Below are 21098 nucleotides of genomic sequence, written 5' to 3' on the forward strand. Positions count from 1 at the left end.
CATCTGAATAATGACTCTCATCCTCATATAGGCTAGCCTACTAAAAATGTAAAGCATTATGTCAAACACAAGGCCTATATACAACCAAGAGAGATAATATCATAATAAAGGACATTTTATTATGAATAATATATAAAATATTACTTATTTAAACAAAAACACAAAAAAACATTATTTTTTATATAATTTATTTTCCTATTATTGACGCATAAAATGGGAAATTTTAACCAACAAGGTTTATAGGAATGTAAAAGGTAACCGTTTCATATAATGCATTTAAATTAATATGTTATAATAATTTGTAAAGAATGTGGAAAAAAAAATCTGTTTAGTTTTATATGGAACATAGCATGTCAAACTGCAGGACTCGACAACTTTCCAAAAGTGTTTCATGTCATCTACTCCTATAGATATTTTTTAAATCACCGCACGGTTTGTATATGCACATTAAAAGGCATATAAAGATAAAATACAGTTACTGTTTACATTCTCCCATTGTTCTGTGGTCAAGACTTTTCATTTGCGCTGTATTTTTGACATGCAATTTCATTGATGGACCGAACGGTGTCGCTGTACACAAACATTTACACACGGAGCCCTTTAAAACCTGCCATCTCACGTCACAAAAAGCGGAGTTTATTACAGTCAAGGAAAATGTGTTTTTACAGTATGTCATCAGAGAAATATTACATGCAATTGACAACATCCTCCCCCATTAAATGGAAACAATATTGTTGACCATACCTGAACTCACCATACACATAAACACACATATTCATCCATAAAAAAAAACATTTACACAGTTTTGGTTTTGACAACTGTGTGCATGCATATAGATGCACTTTTAAGTGTACAAGGGGATACACACAGCCCCCTCTGCAGTCCTGAGTTTTGAATCTCAGACCCTGTTTCCATGGCACCAAAACAAGGATTCGCCTGCATTACCCAGTATGACAGGATTTGTCTGAATCATCTCTCTCTCTCTCTCTCTCTCTCTCTCACACACACACACACACACACACACACACACATTCATGTAGTACACATGTGGAGCATGTTTTCTTCTTCCTTTACTTTTTTTCATTTCCCTGATTGTTGCATAAAACGTTGGCAGTTCTTAACGCAATTTATCTATCAGAGATTAACATTTCAGTGCACTTTAGAGGTTTACAAGATGCAGACGACTTGTAAACCTCTGCATGCACATATTCACAGATGCACAAAGTGGCACACACATACACAGTCCATAAAAGACCACTCATGACTGACCCACTCGGAGAGTGTTGGGTTAATCCACAAAGCGGCGAGATTCTGATTCATTCCCCAACAGAGAGGATTACCCTCCCATCCTCTCATCCATCAACCCAACCTCATGCACATAGACTCATCATAACAATCCAACATTAACAGATGTGCCTCTCTCAGCACTCACCATTACTTGGAGATTGGGAGAGGGGGCGAAAGAGATGGGAGTTTTACAGGAGGGCTGGAGAGTAAGTGAAGAGGTAAGCAGGGAGCGAAACGGTGGTATTACGCATGTTATCGGTTCTTGTTGATCTCTGTTTCTCACTCCAGTTTCTTGCAGGCCGATTAACTCCACACTGGCTGGAGATCAAAGTCTTCGCGGTTTCAGCAGCATCACATCAAGGGTGGACCTGACCAAATCAGACTTATCGGACTGCAGGAGTTTTAGCGTTGGCTCCTCTTTGAGCTTTGAAAATGAGCAGTGCTTGTCAGTTTGTGTATGAATGCACACTTTTTTGCGTGACATCAACATCGCTGTCGGCAGCAAAGTGAGGTTGCCTATCACCACTGACACCTGTCAATCGGTTAACAAAAAGAGGAGAGGAGATACAAAGCCAGGTTGAGAAAATACATGGCGGCCCGCACTTTGAAAGCATCTTTCAGGATGTGAGAAAACAGGAATCTGACCTATTCCTTCACAAAAAGCATTGGAGGAGCAGTTGTAATAAGGATGGGCCCGTGTGCTGGTCTGCTGCCTCTACTGCAGCTGCTTCCTTGCCTGCTTTCTGCTCAGCTCACCACTGTGTCAGAACTTGAGGACACCTCCAGCTTGGCGTTCACCCCAACTCCTCGTCCTACTGACCCAAACACCACAGCAGGGAAGAGCTTGTCTTCTAGTGCTCTACCCACCGGTCTGGCTCCAGTAAAAGTGAGCACGGAGGAGGACCGGTCAGCCACAGAGAACTACCTCTACACTGGCAATTCATCCTCTTTGGCTGCCTCTACCTGTACACAGAGTTTCCAGCTGCCTGTTCGACTGGGATCTCCACCTAGAGACCTTCTCCCTCTCCTGCACCAAGCCATAGCTTCTCTGACCAATGCTGCCAACTTTCTCAATCTGATATTCCAAGCTAGTGAGCTGAGAGAAACGAGTGTACAAGAAGATATCGAGTGGTACCATGCACTGGTGCGGGCCATGCTCGAAGGGGACACGCCAAGCCTGGTCAGACGAGCTTTTCTAACATTCGACGCTGACCCCGCGATCCAACACCCCCAACTGGTGCTCCGTGCCTCCAAAGGCACAACCCAGGACATTATCCTGCAGGACCTGACATCTGCCTGGAGCGGCTTCCGTCCACCGGCTCCTGACCAAAGCTGGTTTGATACGTTTAAGTTTAGCTCTCCACCCCTCCATGCTTTGTCTAAACGGGTTCTTCTAAATGACTTGAGCACTCTAGACACTCCAAAGTGGGCACGTGGGGATAGTTATGTGATCAATAGCAGCAGAGTTCAGTGGGGTGAAGCCCCTTTTCTTGAGTGCGTTGATGGCCGGTTTTTGCCAGGGTGGTTACTCAGTCTGTCAATGCCATTTTATGGGTTGAAGCCAGACCTCAGCCCAGAGTTCAGGTCAGTGCACTTTCTTCTCGAAGTGGTTTATCATTTTTGTGTGTTCAAGTTATTGTACTCATCTCTCAGTGTCCATTCTCCTGAAGGGACAGTTCAGCAAAAAAAATGACATTCTGTTAATAATTTATTCATTATTCACCTTGATTACTTTCTGTTGAACACAAAAGATGAACTTTTTAGAATAGGAACAATTCTAAAACATAACCCTTGACTTTTGTTTTATGGACAAAAAAAAAAAAATCTTCTTTTGTATTTCACAAAAGAAAGGAAGTCAAGAATGTTCATTTTTGGTTGAAATTATTCAATTAATTGCATTAGTCTTCCATCATTACTGCTATTTTGTTGTCATTACTGTATCTTTGTTGCCTCTCTGTTGGTAGGGGTGTGATCCGTGTCGACGCCAACATCCAGGGGTTCAATTTGGATCAGTGTGCCAATGGAGACTTCTGGTTTGCAAACACACATCAGTGTAATCGGACCACCATGGAGGTGAGTGTACACTGACCTCAGATTCAATTCTTCCAAATAGGACTAAAAGCAGGCACCTCACTGGGCTTAATTCCAATGTCAAGCCTACTTTACAATAAAGCTCAATTTCTTAACACTATTTAAAATGATAGTAGTAAAAATGGAAACAATTACTCACCCTTACGTCATTCCTAACCTTTAACACTTTATCTTTTCTGCGAAAAATATACATTTTAAAGAATGTATCAGTGTTTAGGATTAAAAATGTATTAGTATGTTTAGAAATGAACATAACATAAATTAATAAAATGCTGTAGGATTGTTAGTTCATCGTGTTTTCCACGGTCATAAAAGTTGTTGTTACATTGTACACTCTTCTATACATGTTTAGGATGAAATGTTAGTATCTCTTGGAATAAGAAACACAGAGGAACTTTAACCCACAATGAATACAACAATATATTAAAGGCTGTGCATGGGAGGATTTCACTTCCCAGGGCCAAGCAGGGCCAAAGCAGAGAGCCACTCAAAACACTTGCTAAGAGAACATCTGTGGTGAAGTGATTCATTGTTGTATGCGTCTTTATTCTCCACTGTAATCTATTATGTTAGCATTTGATTTTTGTTATCATCTATGCTCTCCTCTAATATTGTTCCTGTAAATTACATCCCAGGATAATTTTTTTTTTTTTTTTTGGATTAACATTTCTTAAATATTGACAGTTATATTATTTGTATACCTGGGCACTTACTTTACTCCCTCTTATGTTGTTCCAAACCTGTATGACTTTCGATATAAAAAAAAGATACATTAAGAAATGTTTCAGGTTTTCTTTAAAAAAAAAATAATAATAATAAATCATACAATGGAAGTCAGTTTCGGATACCAACATATTTTCTTCTGTGCTCTGCTGAAGAAAATCAAGGAGGTTTGGAATAACACGAGGGGAAATAAATGATGAGCTTTCATTGGATTAATTAATCTTTTGACTTTTAAACCACCCACTGTTTTATAATGCCTGTCGCCTTCAGATCTGGCACATCTCTCTATTCGTTTTCTGGATTTAAGTTTGAAAGCTTTCTATACATCACCTGCTTTACCCATTATTTTTCTGCACTGTTATATATGTTTTCCATCATCATCCTCCCACTTCTATCCAGACCTTCTATTTAAAGATGTAAGCACTGGGTGCAGGATGATCTGAAGGATTAGGTTGATAATCCTGTGATGCTCACACACCACAAAACAACTCACCCCCCACCCAAATCTCACCCCCTTTAATTTAGCCCCCTTTCACAAGACCCAGAACCCCCCGCCCACCATCATCCCGTCCTGCTAGAGCACAAGATCCCAGGTGTTGGCAGGTTAAGCAATTGCAGAATTTGGCACACTGAATTAATTTAATGAGAATTGAGTTGATCCGCCTTTAAATGAAAGGAGCAGCGTATTAATAGAACAGTGTCATGATGATGCATTAATTGCATGAAACATTAGATTGACATGATGCATGCATATTTGAATTTGATGATTACATTTGATGTTGGATACAAACTCTGTTTATTGTCTGTTGATTTAAACAGACATTAAGTACAATGACAGAGAGAAGAATGAATGCTGGTTTTAATTAACAATTACTTGATACTGTAAAGATCTGTAAAATATTGTTGTTGTTTGTTGTACATAAATGTATAGTTTCCCAAACTTTTACATGTCAGATACAGTGTCAACAACAGTACAATAAACACAAACCTTTAAAGAAATAGTTCACCCAAAAATGAACATTGTCGTAATTTCCTCAACACCAAGTTGTTCCAAACCTGTATCAGTTTCTTTCTTCTGTTGAAAACAAAAGAAGATATTTTAAAGATCGTTGATAACCAAACAGTTTCAACTGTTTTAGTTAACAACTGTTTAGTTACTAACGATTCTTCAAAATATCTTCTATGGTTAACAGAATAAAGAAACTCATACAGATTTGGAACAACTTGGTGCTTAGGAAATTACGACAATGTTAATTTTTAATCTCTTTAACAAAATTAAATTAATAAGAAAGTCTAAACAATTGGAATAAATTCTCACGAGTCAATCACTGTAAAAAGTACATATATGCAAAATATAACTCCTTTTTTAAAAATCAACAAATAGAGATTTATAAGAGGCACACAGAAATTATATATATTTGCATTTATTCCTAATTGCTGCTCTTCACAAGAATAATATCTGATTATAATTAAGATTCTTATTCTTAAGTGACTCACCTTATTAAATAATGGTAGAATTACATAAAGAATATAACATAAATCTTGTATGTGAACAGAGCTGGATTTGCATGAATAAAAAAGATAAAGCTCTGTCACTGGAGGCATTACCCCTCCATTTAGGATTTAGCTTAGATTAACTCAAGAGTGAGTCTGATGTGTGGGTCAGCCGACTCTCGCCGATAAACCGCTGATGAGAGACTGCACATGCAATTAATGGCAGAAAGCAGAGAGAACACAATCAAACAATTGCTGGCAGAAACATCAGGGTGGAGTTCCCCTTTCTGAGAGCAAGATATTTTCTTACAAAGCTTTTCATATACACATTTGAGCAGACTCATGACTTTGTGTCTCTTTCTTTCTCATCCTCTCAGTGCGAGTCCATCCCGCAGCAGGGCTTCCGGATGGGTCAGTACTGCTGCCGATGTAAGAAGGGCTACTACAGTCCAAATCCAGACATGGAAAACAAAAGTAAGAATCTTGAAACGGTCAAGAATCAGTCACATACAGTGGGTTCAGTCTTATTGTATTTGTCAATATATATCTAACATGATCCCATATGATAGTATCTGAAATAATGTTTAAACTGAAGTTATTTGTATATTTGTTAATTAAGCTGTATGGGTGAAAGTTTGTTTAAAATGTTAAATGTTAAAAATGTACATTAAAATCAACAAATACATGGCTATCAACACTGACTGTCACGTTCAGCTGCAGTTTAGATTTGATTTGTTTATTTATTATTAATGATTGATCGGACAGGAGTCAAAGTTATAGTAGAAAGGCAGTAAAATATTAGCTTTGACATATTTTTGTATGCTATTTGTTTTCTGTTTTCTCAGGGACGAGTGACAATAAGTTAATTATTAATGCTTAAACTATTATACTCATAATTTCATAATTAAGCTGTCTTATTATTATAGGTGAAAGTATTCATTTAAAATTTAGTGTGACCCTGGTCCACAAAACGTCAAATTTGTCAAAATTGAGATTTATACATAATATAAAAGCTGAATAAACAATCAATTCATTGATGTATGGTTTATTAGGATCGGACAAAATTTGGCCGAGATACAACTATTTGAACATCTGAAACCTTTAAATTTGTCCAAATAAAGTTCTTAGCAATGCATATTACTAATCAAAAATTACGTTTTGATCTATTTACGGTAGTAAATTTACAAAATCTTTACTTCTTTACTTAATATCCTAATGATTTTGAATTTTGACCCATACAATGTATTTTTAGCTGTTGCTACAAATATGCAATAGCGACTTCAGGCTAGTTTTGTGGTCCAGGGTTACAAATGTTAAATATTAAATTAAAATCAAAAACTGCATGGCAATCACTGACTGTAAAGTTCAGCTTCCATTTATTTATTTATTAATATATATAAAATGTTTTTATACGAAGGATTTTAGTATATGAAGTATTATTATGATATATGGTGTTACAGGGAATAGTACCCGAGCTTGTTACCCAGAAGTCCCTGTGTGTCTGCCCTGTTGGCCCGGCTGTGATGAGTGTGAGGATGGGGTCCCGTGTTGGGTGCAGGAAGACTGGCTCCTGAGGACAGCCGTCCTGGCTGTGCAGGGCCTCTTCATGGTCCTTGTTCTTCTCAGCATGCTGATGGCATATCAGTGCAGGAGAACCAAGGTAAGATTTAGCACTCGATTAAGCAAATAGGCTATATATCTTAAATTTAATGGTATTTCTTGCTATGTTTTATGATGCATGATTTCAGACACACTCTCAAACAGGTCCCACAGGTGTAGTAACTTCATGCATGCTTGACAGCTTTAGTAATTTCACCTCTGCTTCCGATCTCCGTCTTTCTATCTCTCAGCGGATCCGATCATCCGGGCTTTTGCTGCTGGAGATGATCTTGTGTGGCTCTCTGTTGCTTTACTTCCCGGTGAGTGTGTGAATCAAATCTTCTTTTCAGATTATTGGACTACAGATGAAATCATCACGGCCCCCTAGGAAGCAGAAAGCACACTTAGTGCTTACTAATGAGATAACCAACTGCAATAACAAAATAACATCTAACAAATTAACTATATTAGTAATTATGCTACAAATGTGAATTAGGATATAAGTGAGGTTAGTATGCTAATGCTACAAATCACACATTTAAGACACCAGTACCTACTCTAACAAATAATAACATTCTAATTTCTAATATTCTAATAGTTTGGGTCAGTGAGTTAACTTAGACTTATTTAGCAAAGATGCACTCATTTGATCACATTTATAATGTTCTAAATGCTTTCTATTTCAAATAAACACTGTACCTTCTCTTTCTATTCAAAGAATTCCCAAAAATGTCACAGTTTCCACCAAAATATTAAACACCACTGTTTTCAATATTCTTAATAATAGGAAGCTTTTCTAGAGCAGTAAATCAGCATATTATAAAGATTTCTGAAGGATGATGTCACTCTGAAGACTGGTGTAATGATACTGAAAATTCAGCTTCGCATCACAGGAATAAATGACTTTTTTTTTAAATACATCAAATGTATTATTTTAAATTGTTAGAATATTTCACAATATTACTGTTTTTACTGCATTTCTGATCAAATACACGCACCTTGGTGAGGAGAAGAGACTTCTTTCAAAACCATTAAAAATGACCCAAACTTAGTGTAGTTCACACATAGCATTTGATCATAATAATTATCTTCATGTTGTCAAGAAAAAACACATGGGCTTAAAATGACATCAGTTAAAAATGTAATGACATAATAATTTTTTTTCCAGCTCTTTCTAAGACTGTTCTTGACTGTGTTTTCAGGTCTTCATTTTATACTTCAATCCCAGCACTTTCCGGTGTATTCTGCTCCGTTGGGTCCGTCTGCTTGGCTTCGCTATCGTTTATGGGACTCTGTTGCTCAAGATGTACCGGTCTGTATCACTTCAGTCCTGTCAGCCTTCCCTTGCAATACACTTGCACTATATATTATATTATACTATATATATATTGACTGCACCTAGAATTCTATAATCTGCAAACAAATTAAACTCCCATAATGTATCAGTCTACACGATTATGTGTGTTTCCAGGGTTTTGAGGGTGTTCCTGTCCCGAACAGCCCAGAGAGTGCCATATATTACTACCACAGGTGTGCTGAGGATGCTGGGAGTTATAGTGCTTACTGTCAGCTGGTTCCTGTGTGCATGGACAGCGGGCGTCCTGCAGAATCGAGACCGAAATGTTCCACTTCTGATCATTTCCTCCACCTCAGAAGGACAAGGCTTCAGGGTGTGTGACCTGGACCGGTGGGACTACATGATGGCTGTGGGTGAGTGATGTCAGTTTCGACCGGTGGAAGTAGTCCATTGGTTTTCTTGGGTGTCTGGCAGAGAGATTAATTGAAACTGGGGCACATTAGTAGATCAGACAAATGAAAGGATGAATGGTCCTGGATAATTTAATGTTCTTTGAAGCATTTAGCTGATGATTTGAACACTGTTAACTGTTGTCATTGGATATGAATCAGCATTAACCGCTACCTACCATATTAATAACATACCACAATAAATAATAATAATGTTACTGCTATAATGTCATAAATTAGAGTAAGTAAATGAGGGACTAATCTGAAATGACACCGGGAGATAAAATAGATTTACACAATCATTCTGGCACATTCAGAATCAAAGACAGCTTACACAACCAACATTTACTGCGACACTATAGTACTTAACATGGAATATTTTCTTCCTTCTTGTTTGTTTTGATTTGTAACTTATATTTATGTTGTTCATAAATAACTTTAGTTTTGATTTTGTCAAGGGTTAATTATGTGATACTTAATGTCTGACCTGTATGTGTTAGATTTTTTTAAAAATACAATAATATAAAATTGTCAAGAACTTAAATACATCTCTTCGATGATTAATGTTTTAAATGTCTAAGTTAAAATAATTTCAATATTTTTGTATGGCTCAAAGTTATAGCTGGTGTAACTGTCTGGAGATCTTAATTTTAAGTAATTATTGAATTGATTATATATTTATCAAATAAAAAAATCTCACTTAAAGACTATTGTTAGTTGCCATGTACTAATTCAATACAGTTTTCATGAGACAAGAAAACCATAAAACAGGAAATAATATCACAGAGAGAACTTCTATTAACCCTCATAACCACGCCAATGGTTAACATTAGTTCATATCAAATGGAGTAACCTTAAGAAAACTTGATATTTATTCTTTAAAAAAAAAGAAAAGAAAAAGAAAATCATGTTGTTTTTGCACCTTTTTTCATCATAAAAAGGACAAGGAAATTATAAAACATTTCACTTCCTTATGTGTAAATTTGTTTACGTGCCAAATAAAACCTTTAAAGTTAAAAACTGTTTTTTTGTTCTCTATCAGCGGAGCTGTTATTTCTGTGCTGGGGCAGTTTCCTGTGCAGTGCAGTGAAGACGGTACCTTCAGCATTTCATGAACCACGTTACATCAGCATCGCTATCCATAATGAGCTACTGCTCTCCTCAGTGTTTCATCTTCTCAGGTGGGGGAATAAAGTTGTTCTGATTTAAAACTAATCATAAGAGGCTGTTCTATTGACTTCTTCGTCGTTGTCACTTTCAGATTCGCTAGACCATCAATTCATCCTGACTGGATGCTCTTGCTGTTCTTCACTCACACGCATGTGACAATTACTGTAACACTTGGCCTTCTATTTGTACCTAAGGTATTGTGTAATATTGCAGTGTTATTTTAACTTTTTTTATTTTAGCCTTTTCAATGACAACAGTGGTTGAACAAGTCCTGATATAAATTTAGATATCTAAATGACACATTAAAACATCTCCTGCGTCCAAATTTGAAGCTTTATGAAACACTTATAAGTATGTACATATTTTAGCAAAGTACGTACATATATATTATATACATACATATTTTCAATAAATAGCATAAGTATTCAAAATGGATGCAGCCTCTATCTATTTATCAATTACTTTGTGATAAACTTAAAAAAGTTGCATTAGATTGTAGGGCCCACATTGCTCACATTTATGTTATGTAGGCTGTTCCAAGTAATCAGCATTGGTGTCTGTTGCAGTTTCTCCACATGTCACCGACTGGCCAAGAGGAAATAGCTGCAGAGGTTTATGAGGATGAAGTGGACTTGCGACGCTCATGTTCTTACCTCAACAGTAGTTTCAACTCTAACTGCTGGAGTGACCAGAGCTTGGACGCTGATGACATTCGGGTAAAACACCTTGATCTGCAGCAGCCCTACTAACTCACACTTCCATATTATGAAAATCACACACACTAACATTTTATGACAATGTATACTTACAAATTTAAATAAAATAGCATTAATTTGACTTTTTCAAATAGAGTAAATTAGTATATAAACTAATATAAACTAAGTCTAAACTCCAGTATAACTTTCATAAACATCAAACATATCAAAATAATGACAAGAGACCAGATTTCTCATTGTTCAATACGGGATGGGGCGGTGGGGCTGCGTGATATATGACCACGTTATGTACCAGAAATGACCATATATTTATTCAATAAAAAAGTACAAACCATTAGACAAATACAATAGATACATATTAAATAATAAATAAACTTGTTTTAACATGTAAATATTTATTATGAATATATTTATTTAACATCTTTTGTTGTTTGATTAACATTAAAGAGACAGACAGGTATTCAATTAGGCTGCTGTCCCTTTAAGACCGAATGAATGTAATATACTAGGGGTTGGGAGCCTTTTTTGAACTTCAAAAAAATTGTGATTGTATGGAAATTTTGTTTTACCATGAGCTTGGTTACCTTTGATTAGGCTGTTCTCATGTAACAGAACACTAGCCTACTAAGTCTGATCACCCAGTCATAAAGAACTTTTGAAATAAGGGACAAAACATGATTTTTTCCAAAATAAGTCAGAACAATAAAAATAGAGCTGAAAAACGGGACTGTCCCCGGGAAAAAATTAGACGTCTGGTCACCCTACCCATGAGCCTGAACAATTTTATTATTAAAAATCAACTTAAAAAGAATTACAGAATTATTATTATATGATGTTAATCTCCTCCTCTGCTTCCATTTGCCCTCTTTTGAAATATTTCCCTCTAACTTGGTGCCTTTTGAACATCATGTGACATACCATCAAAAAAAAAAAACATCCCACTGTACTTTCCTCAACTGAAACCCTTTTTCTCCTCTGTGCCAGGGTGAGCTGAAGAAACTGTATTCTCAGCTGGAAGTCCACAAGACCAAGAGGATGGCAAACAGTAATCCCCACCTTCCAAAGAAGCGCAGCTCTCGCCTCAGTATTGGACGGTCCCTTATAAAACGGATCAGTGAGATTCCAGAAAGTTTAAGCAGGCAATGCAGTCGTGAAGATAAGGATGTCAATGCTGCAATAGGAAGTATAACCCGATCAGGATCTTATTACAAATGCCATCAAACCACAAGCATTAACAAGATGACTGAAACTTTAATGCAGCCATCTCCAAAACTACGGAAGTCCCATAGTGCCTATGATTGTACCCCAGAACAAGAGGTCTCCCTATTAAACTCTTCCATAAGAAGCACTGAGAAAAGGGTTTCACTGCATTCTGACTCAGGGTCCATCAATGCAACACTGTTAGTCTGCAAGTCTGCAAGTGCCCACAATCTATCGCTAGACACTAACCTTCTACTTCCAGAGCCCACCAGGTTTCAAAAGTCACTTAGTGTCATAGAACGCAATGACCATCGCTCTGTGACTCCTTGTAGGAGCACTGAAAATGTGTCACTTGCTGGTAAAGCTGCCCCAGCAGAAAAGCCCCAGCCAATTGTGGATGTTGATATAAAGAGGCAGACTTCAAGTGCCTTGCTCTCAGAGTCGTTTGACAAGGCCGAAGTATGCCCATGGGAGGTTCCAGATGAACTGCCAGCAAACAAGAATCAAAAACATGTCACATATTCTATTTCAAAACAAGAAGAACCCAAATCACCTGGTGCTACCTCATCACCAACGCTGTTATATGTTTGTCCATGGGAATTCTTGCCACCTCCTACTCCTCCTGCAACAGAAACTGGGAATGGTATACAGTCAGATGTTGAGTCCACAAAACCTAAGCCTCCAATCTCCTGTAGCGCTCCAGGGTCACCACATACAATCTCTGGCAAGCCAAAGGACTTTCGGGTTTTCTCTTTCCGCTCCACTACCCAAAGTCTCCTGACAGCAAAGGGCATTGTGGAAGTTGGAAGAAGTATGAGCAAAGAAAAAAGCTTACAAGAGAGTAATGTTAAGGAGGGTACACTACAGAAATCCTTGTCCACATCCATGAGATTGTTCCCAGGCAGTGCAGCTTCAGACAAGCGTACCCCACAGACACACAGACGGGCTATGACTACTGTAGGCACAAAACCTTGCCTTGTCAAACAAATAGCAATACGGCTGCCATCTACTGACTCTCCTGAAAGGAGCCCCAAACAAACTGCTCCAGTTCACATCTGTCCATGGGAGTCAGAGGAGGTGATCTTGGAGGTCAAGAAGCAGATTGTGAATGACAGTGTATTACAAAGACAATACAGTGGCAAGCAAGAACTATCTGTGACAGTAAGTAATGATGTCTTCAAACCCCAACTTATATCATTATTGGCTGTTCCTAATACAGAAGTGTGTCCATGGGATGTCCCAAAACCTTTTCATCAAACCAGCATTTCTGAAGTTTGTCCTTGGGAGGTTGTGGAAGTAGAGCAATTGCAAACCAAGAGCATAAATACTGATGTTTGTCCTTGGGAAACCAATGATGACCCATCAAGAGTCACTGAAGACAATATATGTAATATGAATATTGAAGAACCTATGTCTGAAGACACCCAGAAGCAGGTAAATGTGAAGGCTGAAACATGCTCTTCTGTACTTGACACAAAAATCTCACAGGGTAGACAGGGATCGATCAAAAACCCTAATGACACAATAAAACCTGGTGAAAGGGTCATTTATGTTAATTCAAAACAAAGTCCAATAGACCAAGAACTTCCCCAGGGAGATGCAGCTTCAGAGGAAACAAGTCATAAACTGAAACAAGAAGAAAGTGATTTTCCTGAACCACCCCCTCCTGTAACCGATGTAAGACCTTGGGAGCCAGACACAAAAGACGCCACAAGTAAGTCTTTAAAAGAGCCAATGATTAAGAAAGCAACTGTTTGTCCATTGGAAACAGAGGATTCTGAGAGGCAGGATTCTACAAACAAGGGACCAATAAAAGTAGACCATAAACAAGAAAATGTTCATGTAAATGTGTGTCCATGGGAGACAAGTGTATCAGTCAAACATTTACAGAAATTAGAAGGTCTTGAAAATGTTTGCCCTTGGGAAACAGAAGAGATAACAAAGAAATTGCAGAAACAAGATAGTATACGTGCAGATGTTTGTCCATGGGAGACAGGAGAGCCAGTCAAGACTTTGCAGAAACAAGAAAGTATCCGTGCAGATGTTTGTCCTTGGGAGACAAGAGAACCAACAAAGACTATGCAGAAACAAGATAGTGTTCTTGCAGATGTCTGTCCATGGGAGACAAGTGAGCCAGTCAAGACCTTACGGAAGCAAGAAAGTGTCCGTGCAGATAACTGTCCATGGGAAACAGGTGAGCCAGTCAAGACCTTACAGAAGCAAGAAAGTGTCCATGTTGATGTCTGTCCTTGGGAGTCAGGTGGGCCAGTCAAGACCCTACAGAAGCAAGAAAGTGTCCATGTTGATGTCTGTCCTTGGGAGGCAGGTGGGCCAGTCAAGACCCTACAGAAGCAAGAAAGTGTCCATGTTGATGTCTGTCCTTGGGAGACAGGCGAGCAAGTCAAAACCTTACAGAAGCAAGAAAGTGTCCGTGCAGATGTCTGTCCATGGGAGACAGGTGAGCCAGTCAAGACCTTACAGAAGCAAGAAAGTGTCCATGTTGATGTCTGTCCTTGGGAGGCAGGTGAGCCAGTCAAGACCCTACAGAAGCAAGACAGTGTCCATGTTGATGTCTGTCCTTGGGAGACAGGTGAGGCAGTCAAAACCTTACAGAAGCAAGAAAGTGTCCGTGCAGATGTCTGTCCATGGGAGACAGGTGAGCCAGTCAAAATATTGCAGAAGCAAGAAAATATCCATGTAGATGTTTGTCCTTGGGAGTCAGGGGAACCAACAAAGGCAATGCAGATTGAACAGAGTGTTCTTGCAGATGTTTGTCCATGGGAAACAGGTGAGCCAGTAAAGACCTTGCAAAAGCAAGAAAGTGTCCATGCAGATATCTGTCCATGGAAGACAGGTGAGCCAGTCAAGACCTTGCAAAAACAAGAAAGTGTCAACTCAGATGTCTGTCCGTGGGAGGCAAAACAATCACTCAAACAATCTGTGCTACAAGACTGCACTCATGCTGTCCCATTGAAAAGGCAAGACAGTGCTCAAGACTCTGTCTGTCCGAGAGAAAATGACATGGGAGCACAACCAACAACAGAAAGCAGTACAAGTCAAATTGTCCCAAGTAGAAGTGAGTTACAGCCTTCAGACACATGCACACATACAGCAGAAGAGATAAGAGTTAACCCTCCTCTGGTTCGGCATGATGCACTGTGCACTTGGGAAATGGGAGGGGGCAGACAGGAATCTATAACTGTGCATGATAATTCAGATGTCTTCACTTGGGAGGAGACAATACCAGAGGAAGATGACGGTGATGCAGAAACTGCTGCAGAGGCTTTCATCTTCCCACCAGACTTGTGAACTGTGAGGGCAGTATCACTGTGCTTTATATGGCTTGAAAGACTTGTTGTGACAAAATGCATCACTGGTCACACTTTGCAGGTTTATTCAGAATGCCACTCCAATGTCATCAGCACACTTCACATATACTGTTATTTTAAGGATTGGTTCACCCAAAAATGAAAATTAGGCTATTTTACTCACCCCAGGTGCATCTTAGGTGTATATGACTTTCTTCTTTCAGACAAATCCAGTCAGAGTTAAATAAAAAATTGTCCTGGCCATTCCAAGCTCTATCATTGCAGTCAGCGGGTGTTGCAGTGCTTCAGTCCAAAAGATGTGAAATGAAAGGCACCTATCCATATAAAAAAGTGTCTCACATGGCTGTAGGGGGTGAACAAAGGCCTCCTGTAGTGAATCCATGCATTTAAAAAAAAAAAAAATATCCATATTCAAAATGTCATAATCACTTTAATCTAGCTTGTGCCAACAGTTCTACACAGAAGCAATTCTGGGCTGATGACGTATGAGGTCACACGTCTTGCTCTCGCTCCCTCGCGCATATTAATCAATTGACACGATGGTGTCGATGTTTAAATCATTTAAAATGAGAATGTAAGTGTGCTCACCCCATTTTTGTTTGTAAGAAAAAAATCGCAATATATATCGCAGAAAAATAAAATATCGCAATGTCATTTTTTCCCAATATCGTGCAGCCCTACTCTGGGGTGAGCAAAATGTTTTTACCTAATTTTCAGGGTGCTTTCACACTAGCACTTTTGGTGCGCACCCGGGGTCAATTGACGTCAGAATTCAGTTCGTTTGGATGATGTGAATGCTGTCTTCCGTACTCAGATGCGCACCCGTGAACCGTACCCGAGCTTAAAAACGGTGGTCTGGGGTACACTTCATGTGAACTCTGGTACAGTTCGCTGCTCATGTGAACACAATCGTACCAAATTGCGGAAGTGAATTGCTTTTAATGACAAATTATTTGATGAAAATGTGTGTTTGTGTGTGTGTTTCACTCACTTTCCTGATGAGCATGACTGACGCGCTGCAAGCAGAGAGCTGTACATCTCATTTATGTTCGTCTTCAACGTTTTTTTGGAGCATTTTCAGTAAATTCGTAAGACTGACGCAAGTGCCGTTATGTACCGAAGCTTTATCAACCAAACGAACAGTTCAAATACCTAATACATAAAAGTGCAGAGAGTAATTTTATGCATTTGCCGCCTTCTCCTGTGCTGTCGTTACCAAGCAACGGGGTAAACAGCTGCTGGCTTGATGACGCAAGCTAACTGCGGTTCGGACTCAAATATTATAATATGAACACAGTCTAGTGGGGGCAGGGGGAGGGGGGAGCAACCGAACTTGGGTTCGGACCAGGCAAGTGAACCAAGTGTGAAAGCACCTTCATTTTGGGTGAACTAACCCTTTAAGAAAGGAATTGCACCTACTGTATGGCAGCTTTCTCTTTCCTCAGCTTACTAAACCATATCGAAAAACTGACGTCAAGACAGACTGTTCTCCTGTGCATATTCCCCTTTGGCCTTACATTATCACAAACTCCCTGTTTAATTTAGTATTGTTTTGTGTGTATTTGTGTTCATATGGCTATGTAGCTTATACTGTCATTAAAACCTGCATCATCAATACACCCTGGGTGGAACATTTAGAATGTTCAATTTCACACATTGTCAGTCAAAAAATATTGCAAGTTAAAGGGGACATCGGATGCAAAATTCACTTTGCATATAAATGTTTTGTAGCAGTGTGTGGACAAACTACCCTACAATGATAAAAATCCACTATTAAGTTTAGGGTAGTATTTAGATTTTCTGTCGTGATTGTAAAAAATGTCATTGCCAATGTATGTCATTCATGCTGCATCGAGAATTGCAACAATAACTCAATGCAATACGTTTTTTCACCTTTTCTATTTGTAAAAACACCAAGGTATGCAGATTGTGGAGATGACTTCGGATAGTAAATCTATTAATAATGTCACTGATTAAACCCACTGCCTATCACTCAATAAAATAATCACATTGCTGGGTGTTTTTGAACATTTTGATTTTGTTTTGTTTAATAATTAACATTATGTTTAGCTAGTATGACTCTCACTTCGCTTGTGAATTAGCAGAACTTGAACAGGGACATTCTAAAAATGTGGCTTAATGTACCAAGACAGTGATAAAGACAAAAATGTTAAGCAGAATATACGTATATAGAAACCCAAAATGTGAACGCATTGTGTTTATTTACACTTTAAGCATTTTTCCTCTCTAATAAAAAAAATGCTTCATTAATCGAGATCTTAAAAGACCACATTCTGTGCACACCTTACCAATAAAGCATACTACTGGATGTGCAGAAAAACAGATGGGCCCAAAATTGTAACTTTCGATATCACTGTCTTAATTCATAAGAGAGGTGGTAGTGCTTCCGGGTCTTTTGTCCATTCTGTAGCTGGCAGGTCATACAGGTCGATGTTATTGATGTCCAGCAGTTTCTCTAGAAAAACGCTTTCTTTATCTCCCGATATACCCCCTTTCCTATCGTTTTCTCCTTCTCCCAAGAAACAAAGCCTTATTGCAAAAAAAAGAAAAAAGAAAAATCAAGCTGTTCTCTCCCTATATATGCCTCATTCGACTGCTCCAAGCACGTAGAAGCGTCCAGCAGCTATAGTGACAGGCCTTTTAAGCACTGCAGGAGTTTTGAAGTTGCATGTAAAAGTGAACACAAGAGATTTCATTTTCTCCCGACATCAGACCAACGAGTACACAAAAAAACAGAAGAGAGGGGCGGGGTGAGCAGTAGCTCCTTATCATTTAAAGAGACATACACCGAAATGGGTCGCTGTGAACAGCTATTTTTGACAAGGTAAAAAGGATGATGTTTTACAAGATTTTGAGGAATTTTAACCAAAGTATGTTACAGACATTTCATGAAGAGCCTAAAGAATCATACCAACTTGTGGAAAATTAGCATCCGACGTCCCCTTTAAGAGACAAGCTGTCGTGGATTGCTTAATACACAGACACACACACACACACACACACACACACACACACACATCCATGTCGCTACTCTTTAAACGCTGTACATGTTAAAAAGCTCTTTGATTTCTGTCCCTACTTAAATGGTCTAGCCAAACATACCAGGATAAACAGCATTTGTAGCAGGTTTCGCTTGTATTAAAATAAAGGCATTTATTGGGAATAACAAAACAAGTTAATAAGTTAAGTTTAAAATGTTGTACTTGCAACATTAGCTTTTGAAACCAGGAAAATAAAGACTGCTTGTCAATTTTCAACAGTAGCCAAAGGACGTTTCCATTAACTTTCCATTAAGCTTTCGGAAATCAAATTTTCAACTGTAAGTTGTTGATTTTCATCAAGTTTCATGTGTAATTAAAGTAAAACCATGTTGATCACTGCATGTAACAAATCAATATTTACATTTGTAGGTATCTGAGAGTACTTGAGTTTAACTCTGCTAAAGCCAAATGTGTTTAAAAAAACCAACAACCCCGAGATTTTTATAAATACAGCAATATTTATTTGGATTATCTGAAATCAGTCTGTACAGAGTGTAACCGTGTCGGATGGAGTAAGGCATCACATTCAGATTTACTTTACCTGGTAATGCAGATCCTCGAACTCCTCCTCGGGCTTCAGCATAGGACCAGGAATCAAAACAGTCTGTTGAATCCTGATGTAAGATGGTGAGAAACTTATAACATTCAACATTTTGTCCTTTATCCTATACACTATTATAATGAAACAATGAAACACCCTATGGCTGAATGAGCACTAATATAAAAAAAAAATAGTTTTTTTTTTTTATTTGCTTAAAAAGTATATTCTTATTATTAGTATAAGTAAATGTATAACTAAAGAATGAGCAGGTGAGCCCAGACTTTGTACTGGAGGAGTTTGCATAGTAATGCTCAGGCAGTAGTTAGACGTGTACCGGTGCATGAGATGGCTCTCTCTATGTACTGTTGCCGGACCACCACCCCCGCTGCCCGGGCTTTAGTCTCCTGCTCGCTCTGGCTTTTCTCTTTCACGGTCACCGCGGGAGGAATGAAGTAGCGCTTCATTGTGCGGACCGGAAGCAGCAACGACGCGGAGCTCTGCGTGATCGTGGAAACGTTTCGAGTGTAGATTAAATGTATATTTTAATCAATTTATTTTTATGCTGCTTTTCCATTGGAAAACGTAAAAAAAAAAAAAAAAATTACACTATATTTGTGAAAGATTCCTTGTTGGAATAAAATGTTAATTCCATATCTTTATATTTAGACATGTTATCGGTTGAAGGTATTTCAACTTCCTACATATGGAAGTCGCGTCTATTTCTTTTTGGGTTGACTTTAAAATAGACATAACAAAATAAATAAATAAACAAAGTCCTTAATTTAGAACCTCACGATATTTTACTTTGTTATCAAAACCCATCTTTTACTGATAACATATGTATATTATTAATCTGTTAATTATCTTAGCAAAGTTTTATATTCATAAGTCAAAAGTATTTCAAAAGAAACCATCATATATTACATTTTGTAACACTGATCTTAAAATATATTTTGAAACCCTTTCTAATAAGATCACAAAATAAGCAGCTTTTAAAAACAATACAAATTCTAAAGATTTTCAAATTTATGTAATTGCCCTAATGCAGTTTTTATTTAATTTGTATCTTTTTTTGTCATCTTATTTTTGTCTTTGTTTATATGTACGTTTGTATTCAATTGTAATTTTTGTTGTTGCTGCAGTTATTTTGCATGCTTTGAGATGTGCAATGTTTTTCCGTTCACATTAATTCTTTGTGATGGAACTGAATAAAAAAACAAACAAAAAAAAAACATATGGAAGTCGCCATGTTCTTGCGTCACGGACTCCTTCTTGTAAATGAAAAACAGCGACGGTTTGTGAATCTGTCATTATCGCTCTCCGGTGGAGAGGAGATGTACTACACTAACTGACCTCGAGCACCACATGATGTGTGTGTAGGAGCAGGTTTGGAACGAAACTCTGCAGCACCCAGGCCCTCCAGGAGCTGAGTCTGACACCCCTACCGTGCACCGTACAGTATCGGACCCTCTCACGGGATCCACTCTGCATATCGGAATGATTGACATAGTGTAACTATAGCAATGAATGGGACAAAAATATATAGTATGTCAAATTAGAAGTAGAGCACTTTAAGTGATTTGATTCTGAAACAGGGCAGATTAAAGATTTTACAATATCATTTTATACCCTCAAACAATTTACAGCTGATACAATATTTCATACCTGAGCATATCTAAAAAAAAAAACATTTCATAAAGGAATTAACCATTTTATATGATTTAACTATGACAATTGTAAATTGTCTTTTTAATTAGCTTTGCATATGCAAGCAATCAATTGCACAAGGTTTCTGTCTTGCATCGGATGCGATTGCCTTATTTCTATGTCATCTCCGGCAATAATGCAATAAAAATCTTGAGAAATCATATTCTGGCACTATCATTGCTGTTTGAAGTCTGCCGTTCAAATTCACTCATGCAAACCCAAGGCAGGCCGCATGTTGCAGTGAACACAAGCTCCCGACAGAAAATCTGTGCACACACAAGAAAACTTTCATCGTTACATCTGTGCTTCAGTGTCCCAAAACGGAGCACCTGTGATTCTGATAAAACCAAAGTCCTCGTCTTTCCTCCCGCTGCACATGATTTAAATCATTATTTGCATGTATATTCGTAAGTTATGTGTCTTTGAAACACTT

General features: G+C 38.1%; 1 protein-coding gene and 1 long non-coding RNA gene across 3 annotated transcripts; one reads left to right on the forward strand and one right to left on the reverse strand.

The window, feature by feature from the left end:
- Positions 1–1749: 1749 nt before the first annotated feature.
- LOC113055051 (probable G-protein coupled receptor 179) lies at positions 1750–15868 on the forward strand. The gene is made up of 11 exons (XM_026220998.1): positions 1750–2871; positions 3252–3360; positions 5973–6097; positions 7063–7255; positions 7446–7514; positions 8397–8506; positions 8666–8904; positions 9983–10121; positions 10202–10304; positions 10677–10826; positions 11811–15868. The coding sequence occupies exons 1-11, from the start codon at positions 1976–1978 to the stop codon at positions 15333–15335; spliced, it is 5658 nt and encodes a 1885-aa protein (XP_026076783.1). The 5' UTR covers positions 1750–1975; the 3' UTR covers positions 15336–15868.
- LOC113055052 (uncharacterized) lies at positions 5325–19455 on the reverse strand. Of its 2 annotated transcripts, none has more exons than XR_003277489.1 (6): positions 19293–19455; positions 18959–19031; positions 8759–8958; positions 7412–7578; positions 7079–7225; positions 5325–6037 (listed from the first exon to the last, which is right to left on the reverse strand). It is a non-coding gene; the product is annotated as an uncharacterized LOC113055052 (long non-coding RNA). The 2 variants fall into 2 exon arrangements; XR_003277488.1 differs by having other exon boundaries at positions 5326–6037; positions 7066–7225.
- Between the last annotated feature and the right edge of the window lie 1643 nt (positions 19456–21098).

This window comes from Carassius auratus, chromosome 36 (assembly GCF_003368295.1).
Source record: "Carassius auratus strain Wakin chromosome 36, ASM336829v1, whole genome shotgun sequence".
Classification (NCBI taxonomy): Eukaryota; Metazoa; Chordata; class Actinopteri; order Cypriniformes; family Cyprinidae; genus Carassius; species Carassius auratus.